The sequence below is a fragment of the Delphinus delphis genome, chromosome 10 (assembly GCF_949987515.2).
Source record: "Delphinus delphis chromosome 10, mDelDel1.2, whole genome shotgun sequence".
Lineage (NCBI taxonomy): Eukaryota > Metazoa > Chordata > Mammalia > Artiodactyla > Delphinidae > Delphinus > Delphinus delphis.
The window spans coordinates 97,785,034-97,798,334 of record NC_082692.2 but is presented as its reverse complement, the minus strand read 5'-3'; the positions used below and the strand labels follow the sequence as shown (position 1 = coordinate 97,798,334).

The window sequence follows — 13,301 nt, the reverse complement described above, 5'->3', positions numbered from 1 at the left end:
GAGCACTTAGAATGTGCTGGCAGGACAACAGGGAACAAAACAGGACAGTCCTTGCTGGCATAGGGCTTATAGTCTAATGGAGGGAGAGAGAGAATAAACTAGTAAAAAAGACACAAGGATTTCAGGTAAGTCCTACGCAGACAATAAAACAGACAGATGGGGTTGAGAGGGACCGGGGTGCCGATTCAGCTGATAAGTGGAAGCAACAGGATGGGCAGGGAGGGCTTCCCAAATGACACGTGAATTAAGACTCAATGATAAGAACGAGCCAGACACCCAAGGACTTGGTGAGGAAACTTCTAAGCAAAGGGACTCTTCTATGCAAAAGCTGGACACTGAGCCTAGGACAAGCCCAGGACATACGAAAGACAGAAAGAAGGCCGGTGCGGAGGAGGGCAGAGGGGAAGACGAAGGAAGCAGGGGCGGCCCCGGGCCCACAGCAAGAATTAAGAGTTTCACTTCAGCAACTTGGAGCCCAAATTTTGTGTCCAAATTAAAATCAGTTCAAGTGGCCACATGATTTAGAAATAAACAATTTTTTAAAACCTCCTCCAGGAAAGATAAACCAGAAAGACAAGACTGCATCCTTCTGAATAAAGATAGAGAACTGAATACCCTTAGAGCTTAATGCAGGCTCAGCACACAATATGCTCTCAACAAATGTGTGCTGAATGGATGCCACACAAAAGCGATTTCAACTGTATACATGGCGAGAATGCAGTTGCTTGCAAAACCCTGGGCGAGAGGGATGAGACGACTGAGAAAGGGAAGTGAAAATAGACCAAAGCCCATCTGATGCTACAATGCCGGTTACACTCTTATAGCACTCAATCCCTCCAGAGGACACAGGCTCAACATGTAAAACCGCAAACATATTGAGATAAACTCGTGGGTGCCAGATGCATAATGAGTTACTAAGGGAAACCAGGGTGGCCTGATTTTGAAATCTGACATGAGGAAGACAAGCCGCCCCTGCCCCACAGGCCCCCTGCCTGAGCCAGAACCCAGGACTGACCCAGAGCCTGAGCTGTTCTCCCTGGCTAAGCCAGTAACATGAATTATTCCCTGAAAAGGAAAATGAACTTTCAAGATGCCAGATGCCCAAGGTCAGGGTAAAGCCATGGGCAGCCCTGCGGAGGGAAACAGCACCTTGTAACTGACTTTATGGGAATCTACAGGCTTGTCTCTCCTCCGCTTCTAGAGGGCTAGAACGGCGTCTTACATTCCCACCGCTGCCAATTACGCCAAGTGTCCTTACGTGCACCAGGAGCTCAGACGTTTGTTGAATGAATGAACAAGCACACAACTGAGGCAGTCCATTCTGACCAAGCAACGTGGCCCTGAATAAGGTCCCTGGAGTTAGAGGCAGTGAGAGCGAGACAGTAAGAGCACACTATAGATGGGAACCAGCCACACAAGGAAACAGCAAAGAGAACTAGGAAAGAAACATTTTTAAGGACACTTGATCCAATACTTGAAGGGCTGTCACATGGGAAAGGAATTAGGCACGTTCTATCCAAAGCCCCAGAAGCCAAACTATGACTGAATTCAAGGAAGAACTTTCTCCTAGCAGAGCGTTTGCCAGGCTGTATTTAGTGGAATGCTAGCGTTCTGGGGTGGGCGATGGGTGGGGGATGAGGGGAAAGAGTCCAAATGATTGCACGGGAAAATATGTTTGGGAATTTGAGTTAATCAAAGGTAATGGATATTCTTACTGAAGGGCATGGCTTTCAGCCCTTCTCAAATTTATGTGGCTCCAAATAGCTTTTCATAGGGTGCTACAAACATCTCACAGAGTCTCTACATTCCAAGTTCAGCTCTGAGGAGAAGATGAATTAGAGCTGTCTGATAAAAACACCTTACGATGGAAGGAGCGTCACACCAGCATTTGAGTACTTTTAGGATGCAGAATTCAACATTGCATAGATGATACAAATGCAATCAGAGTAGAAAACTAGAACGATGGGTTCATTCTCACATTGACTTTGAATGACCAAGTAGCAGACAAAAAGGCCCAGTTACAAGTGAGGACACAGACTCACTGCCCCTCCCACCACTTGGTGTCCAAATGAGTGGGTGACATGGATATGACAAAGGAATCCTCAAAGCCATCAGTGCTGTTCTGGGGAGCTTAGGGACAGGATGAGTTCTTGCCAGAGCCCACTTTGACTCTCCTCATGTAGTATTTTCTAGAAAATATTGCCTGCCACCTTCCTCCCATGTACCTGTACATTCTGTAAATATTCACTGGGGGCCTTCCATAGACCGGCAGTAGTGAGCAAAACCAGAAAAGGTACTGCTTCATGACTGCCTCCTGGGGAATTCACACAATAATCAAACATATTGCACAAATAATAATTTAATCGAGGTTTTCCATACATGTTACAAAGGAAATGAATGGTTCAAAGCAACGTAAGTTACACAGAGAACTTATCCAGTGTAGGATTTGCGGTTGTGTTCCCTAAGGGAGCACAGAGACCATGTTTTGCAGACACTCAAATGTGCAGGTCCTAAACATTCCATTGGAAAACCATAGCCCAGTGAGGCTGGAAAAGGTCACACAGCACCTCGTCCCACCCCCCAAGAGCAGCCTCTGCTCTAGCATAATGTCATATGGATGCTCTATTTGGGACTAAGACTCAGTAGGTCTGGAGAGAGCTAGAGTTTGCATTTCTAACCAGGTGATTCTAATGCTGCTTCTCTGACAACCACATCAGGCAGCACTACTTCATCAGGCATTTTAAAAGACCCAAATAGGGGCTTCCCTGGTGGTGCAGCGGTTGAGAGTCCACCTGCCGATGCAGGGGACATGGGTTCATGCCCCGGTCCGGGAGGATCCCACATGCCACGGAGCGGCTGGGCCTGTGAGCCATGGCCGCTGAGCCTGCACGTCCAGAGCCTGTGCTCCGCAATGGGAGAGGCCACAGCAGTGAGAGGCCCGCATACGGCAAAAAAAGAAAAAAAAAAAAGACCTAAATAAATGGAGGGCTATACCATGTTCATGGACAGAGAGGCTGAATCACAAAGATGTCAGTTTTCCTCAAATTAACCTATAAGTTCAATATTCTCCCAACCAAAATCCCCACAGAGTTGTTCTGTTATTATTGTTTTTTAACTCGACAAGCTGATTCTAAAATTCATTTGGAAGACCAGAACAATTTTGGAAAGAGGAAAGTGAGGGACTTGCCTTATGAGGTCAAGGCTTAAAATTAAACTATAGGTATAGTATTGACACACAGTTAGCAAAAGAGATGAGCAGAACAGAGAGCCCCTAAACAGACATGTGCTTGTAGGAAAACTTTATATGGAAGATGGCATTACAAATCAGTAGGGATAGGATGAACAATTCAGCAGATACATACATATATGTGGCTGGATTCCTACCTTGTACCATATGCAAAAAGAAAATTCCAGGTAGATTATATTCCTGAATGTGAAAAAACAAAACTTTAAAACTCTTAAAAGAACACCACCCCCCCAAAAAAAGAAAACCCAGAAAAAAATTTTTTTTACAACTTTGGGGTAGGGAACTATATCTTAAATAAGACACCAAGTGTGCAAACCAAATAGAACACTATTGGCAAATTTGAATTCAATATAATTTATGCCATACATAAACAAGAAAGAAAAGCCACACACTAAGAAAAGCTATTTGCAGCATGGGTACTAATACCTACAATGTATCAAGAACTCCTACCTATGAGAAAAGAGAAAAGGATATGAGCAGAAAGTTAATGGATGAGGAAACCCAAATGGAGCAAAAAAAAACATGAAAAGATGTTCCACCTCATAAAGTAATTAGAGAAATGCAAATTTAAAACAGTGGGATACAATTTCATATCCATTATACTGGCAGAACTTAAAAACTCTGACCAGAACAAGTGCCTAGGTCTAGAATGGGGAGAAGTAGAAATTCTCGTTCTACTCTTGTTTGGAGAGTAAATTAGAACAATTCCTTTAAAAAGCAATTTGACATAATCTGATGAAAGTGACAGTGCATGAACCCTACCTCCCAGTAATTCCACGGTTAGGTATATGGCCTAGGAAACCTGATTTGTGCAGAGAAGCACAAACAAGACATTCACTCAGCTTAATCATACTGGGAAACGCGAGACAGTCTAAATGCCCATCAAAAGGAGCCAGGTAAACACAATGTAGACTCTTTATATATGGAAATACTATACAGCAGGAACAGAATGAATGAACCAAAGCTACATGTATCAATATGGAGACCATCTCAAAACCAATATTGAGCAAAGAAACAAAGCTATAAGAAAGAGTGAGTAATGGATACCATTAATATAAAATTTTAAAACATTCAAGGAAGACTTAGCCATTATTTGGGAGATACACATAATATGAATATATATGTATATAGGCACATGTATGTACAGAGGGAAGTATTTTATTTATATTAATGTTTATATAAATAAGTTATATTTATAAACTCATGTTCTTTACATTCATTTTTTTTTTTTTTTTTTTTTGCGGTATGAGGGCCTCTCACTGTTGTGGCCTCTCCTGTTGCGGAGCACAGGCTCCGGATGCACAGGCTCAGTAGCCATGGCTCACAGGCCTAGCCGCTCCGCAGCATGTGGGATCTTCCCGGACTGGGACACGAACCCGTGTCCCCTGCATTGGCAGGCGGACTCTCAACCACTGCGCCACCAGGGAAGCCCTTGACATTCATTTTATAGAATGATACATCTAAATTCAGCATAATGACCTCTAGAGAGGGAAGGAGAAGAATGGTATCTGGGAATAGAATAAAAATCACTCATAAAACCACTGTCCCTCTACACTATCATTAAAGTAGGGGAGGGTCTTCAATGAAGCCAGACCTTTCCAGATTAAAAAGCCTCAGAAAGCCTTTAGCCACCCTTCAGCCCACAGAGGAAACTGCTCTTCAATTCCTGGGGCACTGCACAATTCTGCACATTCACAATGTAAATCATCCCTCTAGGGGTGTGCAGTGAACAACTTATACAACCGTACGTGGCAGCTCTCGTAACTCCAGGGCCACAGACCTCTTTGGAATACTGATGAAAAATGCCCATCTCTGGGAAAATGCCCACCCACACGACTACTGCCTATAACGTCTGTGGATTCAGGCACCTTCCCAACAACCATCAGCAGGCCTACACTGGTCAAACTCTTCCAGGAACAAGGGCTTACAACCTTCGGAAGTACTTGCAGACAACTCTGTGAGGCTAAAGCTCTTCCTAAGTACGTTGAAAACCTGCCTCTTCACAACCTCTACCCGTTAATGTTGATGTACTTCCTTTCCGCATGACATTGCTGCTACTGACAGAAAGCTAACCTGCCCCCCCCGGAGACTTCTGCTTTCAAGTCTAAATATATTCTTGACTTAGTTTATTGTAAACGTGCCAAATCTTATCTTTTGTTAAAAAATGAATTTTTAAACTGCCCATCATTTTACCAAGCACTTCTTGTCCCAGTAAGTAGGCATGCTGACATGTCATCAAAGAACAAGAAAGCATTTCTCTCAGCTGCCCCTTTGGGAAACCTCTCAAGATCTCCATTCTGGCTTCCAAAGCAGCCAGATGCCCATAGAAGCCAGGAAGTACAAGGCTGGAGGCAGGGTCAGGCTTTTTCCAAGGGTGGGGGCAACGTTAACTGAGCAGCACCAGGACAGAGCCCCCCTGGGGCCAAAGGAGACAAGACGTTTCCACTTACTCCCAAAACTCCATGACGGGAGAGGTGGCATTCTGTAGGGACACATGGCTGTGGTTGGTTGCGTTCAGTTTCTGGAACTCCACGCAGTTCTCTACAGTGGAAACAAGACAAGAAACACAGGAAAATTACCCTCTGTGAGGGCTGGAGCTTGGAAAACCTTCAGGGCCGATGGAGCAACCAAGCGGTTTCACCCAGCCGCTCCGGGTAAACATGGCTCAGAGAGCACTGTGGGGAAAATCAATCACTTACAAACAGTTTAAGAGGGAGGCTTGGCTCGGTTCAAACAGGAGGAGAAGTTTGGGGGGCAGGGTATCTCCTCTCTCCTATTCCCACGAATATGGCCTTTCCAATTCTTTCCTCTGGCCTGGTTCTTGAATCTTTCACCTTTTCCACTTCCCTGCCTAAGGCCTGTCCATAGCATTTACCTGTTCTGCTCAGTGGCCCCGGCAGGAACAAGGGGGCTAAAGGGGGCGTCAGCCATGGTGTCCCTGGGCCAGTAATGCAGGTGAGACTCAGTTTTTCTTCATGGAAGAAGAGGCTAATGTCACAGCTGCCTCATAAAGACCTGATGACTGGATGAAATAACATCCAAATGTGTAAAGAATCCCTAATTCCTTAATCATTCCCTCAATCCAGGAAAGGACTTATTGAATATCTCTTCTCATTTCATGAAACTTGATGACCAAGAGAGATTTGAATCTCAAGTTAAAAACATCTGAGTGTTCATCCTCTAAGGCCCAGGTCAGCCCGTTAACCTCTCCTCCAAGAAGCCTTCCGTGATCTCTATCTCCTGAATTCTAAGAAAGTTAGAATTTAAAGGTCCTCCAAGGAACCTCCTTCTCCATGCCCTTTATTCTGAAGAGGAGGAATCAGGGTTCAGAAGTAGTCAAGGGACCCCACCCACACCCATTCCCCCCTCACAAGTCACCAGCCAGTTAGGGGAAGAAAACGGAATCAACTCCAACCAAGGCTCCACCTCCTTTGCCATGGTTATTGCCTGGTTCTGTCTGCCACCATGGGATCTGGGTTTCCTTCCTGCACCTCCCTGTTCACGGAGCTACCTCAGTCACCAGACTGTGAGCTCCCAGAGGACAGGGCCTCCTGCACCCATGCGCTTCAAAGCCCATGCACCCAGCACAGTGGCCAGCACGGAGCCCGTGTTCAGCCTCACTCTGGCCCTTCGCTCTCCTCATGTGTGCACGAGCCCTCCAACTCCATCTATAATCTCCAGAACAGGAAGCCTTCCTATACGTGATGTTTCACACAAGTGTTCACGCGCCCTCAGAGAAAAGGGAATGCAATCAGTGGAAGAAAGCTTTGCAGCCCACTGGGGAAACGTTCCCCAAGTGTCTGCCCCCTTCCCACTTCTCTGGGCAAGTGCTAACCATATTAGGAAAGGAGATGGTCTGTGGGGTCCACAGACAGTCCTAAGAGAAGTCTGGGAACCTAATATTATAGGCAAAATGCCTGCATGTACACTTGTGCCTTTTTCTGGAGAGGAGCCCTTAGCTTTGATCAGATTCTCTAAAACACTGTTTCTCAAATATTTTTTTCTAGAGCAAAAAAATGTCTCAGACACCCAAGGTTGACATGGTATTTTTTATTAAAATGACATTTAATCTTTTACAAATAAGTAATGAATTATAAAGTCTGTGATTATAGTATTCAAACACCTATAAAACCAGAACTTACAAGTTAAATGCCAACTATACTATGGAACCAACACAATTCAAATTGATAGCATAAAACGGATGTGTATGATAATGCCATCTTGTGACATTAAATCGATTTCCCAACAGAAAAACAGAACTGACAGGTAGGAGGCAGGGTCTATGGAATTAAGCTTGCGTATTTTTTTTCTTTTTGCGGTACGCGGGCCTCTCACTGTTGTGGCCTCTCCCGTTGCGGAGCACAGGCTTCGGACGCACAGGCTCAGCGGCCATGGCTCATGGGCCCAGCTGCTCCGCGGCATGTGGGATCTTCCCAGACCAGGGCACGAACCCGTGTCTCCTGCATCGGCAGGCGGACCCTCAACCACTGCGCCCCCAGGGAAGCCCAAGCTTGCGTATTTTTCCATGCACTATTTGAGATTCAATTCTACCACCATTTTTCTCCGGTCACAAATTTGCAAAACCTTTGTTTCTACAGTTTGTTGCATTCTTGGCTGGACTTAGCATCAATGACCATTTATGAATTAAATCTCTCTGCTCTTTTTCCCTTGGCCACCATCATCCTGTTCACCAAGAATGCATCTTAAATTGTAAACACGGACAAAGTCAGGCACTGAGATCCCCCAACCGTCCTCATTTATAAGATGGCTGTGCAGATGATCCAGAACATGCACATATTTTTAGAATATCCTCAAAATAAAGATGCACAATTAAATTATCAGGGAGGACTCACAGCCCTCCAAGAACATGTCCTTGAATTTTAGTTTGATAAACAAGACCCCACAAAATGTGGTGGGTGGGGGAAGCAAGGCAAAGTCATGCAGGGATAGAAGCTAGCTCACAGCGTTTTCTTGGTCTAATGCCCACTGTTCCTTCTGCTGGTGACCAACATCCTACCCAGTCTTACTGTGTCTCAGCTTTCAGGATGACTGGCCACTTCCATTGACAACCTAACCACAGGTTACAACACAAATGGCAAACAGGTTAAAGCATGTGTGTTGATTCCAGTCAAAAGGTAGTGGCTGCCTAGACTACTGAGCAGAGTTCTGAGGCCAAGACTAGACTCAAAAGGAAAGCATTCTACAATCGACTAGTGATGTCTGCACTGAGCACAGCCTCCAAAGACAGGGTTTGAGAAGTATTTGCCTTCCCTAGATTGTAAGATTCAATCCTGACAGGATGACAAATTGAAAAGTAAACAGTATATTAGAATCCAAAGTAATGTAAAAAGTTACCCGTTCAAGGCAGGAGGAGGGTGGTGAATTCAAGTATCTACCTGGGTAGGACAGGTAGAGTAAATGAGCAATGTGAGCTGGGTGGGGACTGTGGCCAGCTTGAGGACAGAAGCTTCAAGCAAAGGCAACAGACGGTTCTCAGCTGCAGCCCCTGCTGCCAAGTAAGAATGTGGGAATGTGGCTCTGGTTTGGCCAGATCTTTTTAATTTTTCAAGAGAAGCTGAAAAATCTGGATTTTCATGTCAAGCCTTCTGATTTTTCAATTTTGACAACCAAATACATTTTTGAAATTTGCTGGTCACTGATCTAAAGCCTAACTGGCTGACAGGCCCCCTGTCTGCAGCCCTTGATCTAGTCTAACCCCTTCATTTTACAGAGGAAAATCTGACACTCAAGAGGCAGGGCTGCAATTGCAGCCCAACCCCCCGAACCTCAGTTTAGTACTTCTTCCCTGCATCCCTACTCTGTGCAGGAAGGGTCCAGTCTCTGTATTTGGCAAAGCAAGGAAAGAGCATCACAGTTCTTCTCCCTGTGCCAATCCCTGGGCCAGTACTCAGCTCAGGTTCAGAGCTGAAGAGTGTACAGAACAGGTACACTTTCATTGGAATCTGGACTCATGGCAAGAGACATGACATACCACCAATCCCAGGTCCCCCAGCAGGACCATCAGAGAGACCCTCCCTGGAGGCCATACCTGTGTTCCATTTGTGCCCACAGGTGGCCCAGGGGAGCTCGGTGGTGAAGCAGTTGCTCAGGTAGAAAATGGCCCACGCCAGGATGATGATGTAGTACACGTTTAGATGGGCCTCAATCACCTGCGTTGCATAGCCAATGCCTGAAAGAACAAAGGAAAGCCAGTGATTTGTCTCTCTCCGCCTTGTTAAAAGCTGCCCTTCACAACCTGACATCACCCAGGAACCCTTTTACTTTGTTATTAACTCAGCACTTACCTTCAAATAAAGGGCACACTTTCCTCCAACACGTAATGCCACCTTCACTCGTAAATTGTCCCAGAGCTGTTTCCAGGAAAAAAACAGGAATCCCACAGCATATAAAAAACACCACATAGGGAATCAGGAATGCCCCTGCAAGGATGCAAAGTAAGCGAATGAGGTTAAAATTGCCTCTACCACTTCACGTTCAGCCCTTTAATAAGCACCTACCAGAGGCAATACCTCATGTGCTCTGAGCTTGAGTTCAAGTTCCTGCTATGAGGACCAGAGTCAGAAAATGTGAGCCTGGGTTTGTGCTCTCTGCTGCCTACTCCCTTGAACAAGTTTATGTCACATCTCCCAGCCTCAACTTCCTCAACTGTAAAATAGGGCTTTAATACTTAATATCGGCACCACTTATCTCACAGAACTGTTGTGCAGCTAAGATGATAATGTAGAAGAAATTGTGTTATATGCTTGATTCTTTTATTTATGCATTCTACCCTCCAGCGCAGGTCAAATTCATTCCCTCCCTGAACGCTACATCCTTCTTTTATATTCTAAAGTAACCTCAACAGGCCAGGGGAGGGGGACCTCTTCTTCTTACTTGGGAAGTGACCTGCAAAAAGTCTTCATAAAGAAAGGCATTCTCAAGGAGATATACAATGAGCAGTAACAGCCCCTTGTACATGAGCCCCAGGTATGAAGCTGAGTTATAAGCAGTTCGTAGCAAGAATCCGTCCAGAGAGGCTGGCTTTGAGTCAATCTGAGAAAAGACCACCGTAAGCTTTAGTGCTCCCATCTTGAAACACAATACCCACTGCCTGAGCCTTTCTGTGAAACAAATTAAATAACTGAGGTGAACATGAGCCATTACAAGAAGAAAGGGATTTTCCCAAATCCCTCATTCTCTCTCTCGTCTAATAACAAAGCATGAAAACACACGCTATTCTCCACCATCTGATCTCACAAATGAAGGCTTTCATTGAAATTGCTTTCTGCTAAATGAGTCCCTTTAACCACAGGATTGAAAGCAACGATTTTGATCAATCCTGATAATAGGACAATATTTACCAGGTTTTGAAAAGGTCTTAGTTTTCTATTTTTACAAAGTTTCACCTTGGGAAAGAAATACTAAACTATTGTTGCAATTTATGAGTAGAGCTGTGTAGATTTTTTTAAAAAGGTAAACAGTTGATAAGCAGATACCCCAACTATATTAGAAGGCAAAAAGTGTGTAAAAGATAAGAGGGTCTGTTTGCTGAATATAAATCTAAGTGATTAAAACAAGCCACAGAAGTTTCCCGAATATGCTGTAATTTACCTGTGAATCCTCTAGAACCTAACAGATGACACTTTCTGAAAGCCTTGTGGCCTCTCTGTTCACAAAGCTAGTAATCCTTTGGATAACTAGCTCAATTAAACCAGGATATCTGTGCACCCAACGGAGACTCTTGTCTCATTAGAGTAAAAAGAAAATGACTCATTTTTAAACTTGACTCACTACAACCTTTTTTTTCATCTAAGGCAGAGTTTGTAATTAATGCAACTTACACTATTTTCTGATTTTAGGAATGCATTTTTTGTTGTTGTTTTGGCATAAGAATTTCCCGTATTTAAAAAAGAAAAAGAAAAAAGATGTTAAAACAGCTCTTGCCTGGGACTATCCCAAAGGGTTTCCACAGGCATCTAAGCGGACATGGCAGCTTACACAGGCTGAATGTACAAAGAGAGGCGGATTCCCAGATGAGGGCACAGGGCACGTTCGGGGTCTCTGGGTCTGCTCCATCTCTCCCCCTTGCCAAGCCACCAACACTGGCGGCCACTTCATTACCAGTGCAGGGCAGGCTTGGAGCAGGCTGTGCCTTCAGGATGAATGTCTCCAAAGAAAGGGCCCTGGCCAAGCAGTACCCTTTTCACTCTCCCTGCAGCTGCCCGCACAGGAAGTCCCGCTCCACGAAGCCTAACAGTGTGGTCCCTGCCAACCTCTGAGCCACCTTCACTGGGGTCTGGGGATCTGCTGGAGGGACACAGCAAATAGAGGGAGGAAAACATAGACACAGACTTCTCCTTGCGGAAACTGTGCCACTCAAGGTTTCACAAAGTCCTCTGCCACGGAACTCCCAGCTGTCCTGCTGATATGACAGGTCGGGGGCTCCTAAAGCCTGGAGCCCCTTCCTTGGGCTGGGAGATTTGAGGACTCACTGCTGCATCTCCACCAAACTGAGTCGGACACGTTGTCTCTAGAAACAACCTTCTCATCACCTTCCTTTCCCTGACCCCTGCAAGCTTTAAGCATCTTCTAAACATCCAATTATTATTGTTGCTATTTGTCATGAGTGACTGAGACCAGTAAAAGAAACTGTTTGCTGCCCATTTTCCCACCAGACAGTCCTGAAAATAGGCCCTAGAAAAGGCCCTACGAGCAAATGAAAGGCAGGGAATCAAACAGCAATGCCTCACCTAAAAGTTCTCCCTGTTGTCATCCAATCCCACTTTAAAACCAGGCCTTTGGTGTCAGAATCCCATCTTTACCCCTTATTAAGTGAGTGACTTCTCTGGCCCTTAGTTTCCTCATCTGCAAAACGGGTATAGCACTACCTACAAAGATGACTGTAGGATGAAATGAGACGGTGTAAGTAAAGTTTAGTACGGAGGCTGGCGTTTCAACAAGCGCTCAAAACCCGAGCCTACTCAGATTATGAGCCCCTTTCCTTCATGCAGGTTTCCAGTCAGGAAAGCTGAGGCTCAAAGGGTCTGTCTCCTGCCCCAAACATGAAGGGCTCCTCGTCTCGGTCTGCACCTCACGCTGGGACAGAACACACCTGGCGGACAAGTCCCCGCGTGCTAGCAGGTGGTACACGCAGGTGCGAGGCGCGCATGCGCACTGGGACAGCGGCCTTGCTCAGGGGTAAGCTCGCTCGCCAGGTGGGCCGGGCCGGCGTTCAACGCGAGGGGCCCCCTACACGCAGGCGCGGGAGGGGTCTCGCGCTCACCCCTAGCTCCCCGCCCCCACAGGGCTGGCTTCCCCCAACGCATTCTCCTCAGGGCCGCGCGTCGCCTCACCTCCGCCGTTCTTGTAGCACAGGTAAGGGAAGCGCCACACGTTGCCCAGCCCGATGATTTCCCCTGCCACGCTCAGCACGAACTCCACCTTGTTATTCCAGTGGCCGCGCTCGTGGACTGCCTTGTCGCGCTTGTCGCGCGGGTCGCGGGCGGACGCCGCGCCCCCGCTGCCGCCGCCGCTACCCAGCACCTCAGACTCCCGCGCCTCCTCGGCAGCCTTCCCGTTGCCCAGAGGCAGCGCCTTCTCCGCCGTCATGGCCGCGCTGGCTGCCTCGTGCGCCGGGCCGGCTCTGCGCCGCCGCCCCGGGCGGGCTGGCTTTTCAGGAGGCGCGAGCAGGCGGGAGGGGGAGGCAGGGGGTGGAGCTGAGGGGCCGGGCCGGGCCAGCGCAGGGACGGGGACGCCGCGCGGCGGCCCGGCGGCCCGGCCCGCCCGGCGCCCGCGTCGCCTCAGCCCGGCTAGGCCGGGCCCGGGAGCCCCGTGAGCACTTTGCGCGCGCCGCACTGCGCGCGCTGAGCACTTTGCGCGCGCCGAGCACTTTGCGCGCGCCGAGCACCTTGTCGCGCTACCCCTTCCTTCTCATGTCCTACCCACATGGCCTCTTAAGAGTGGAAGGGTCTGTTCAGGCCTAGGCTGGGCTCCAGGCACCAAGCCCTGAAGTTCCACCACTCTGTAACCTCCAACCTCCTGGGCCTCAGTTTCT

General features: G+C 47.0%; 1 protein-coding gene across 1 annotated transcript in view; it reads right to left on the bottom strand.

The window, feature by feature from the left end:
- SLC6A11 (solute carrier family 6 member 11) overlaps positions 1 to 12,981 on the bottom strand; it is a 121,907-nt gene extending 108,926 nt beyond the window's left edge. Inside the window, exons 1-4 of the mRNA XM_060023056.2 lie at positions 12,601 to 12,981; positions 9,553 to 9,687; positions 9,297 to 9,437; positions 5,698 to 5,788 (exon numbers count right to left, since the gene is read on the bottom strand). Of these exons, the coding sequence (XP_059879039.1) occupies positions 5,698 to 5,788; positions 9,297 to 9,437; positions 9,553 to 9,687; positions 12,601 to 12,856 (623 nt within the window). The 5' untranslated portion in view covers positions 12,857 to 12,981. The remainder of the gene's footprint in view (positions 1 to 5,697; positions 5,789 to 9,296; positions 9,438 to 9,552; positions 9,688 to 12,600) is intronic.
- Positions 12,982 to 13,301: the final 320 nt, after the last annotated feature.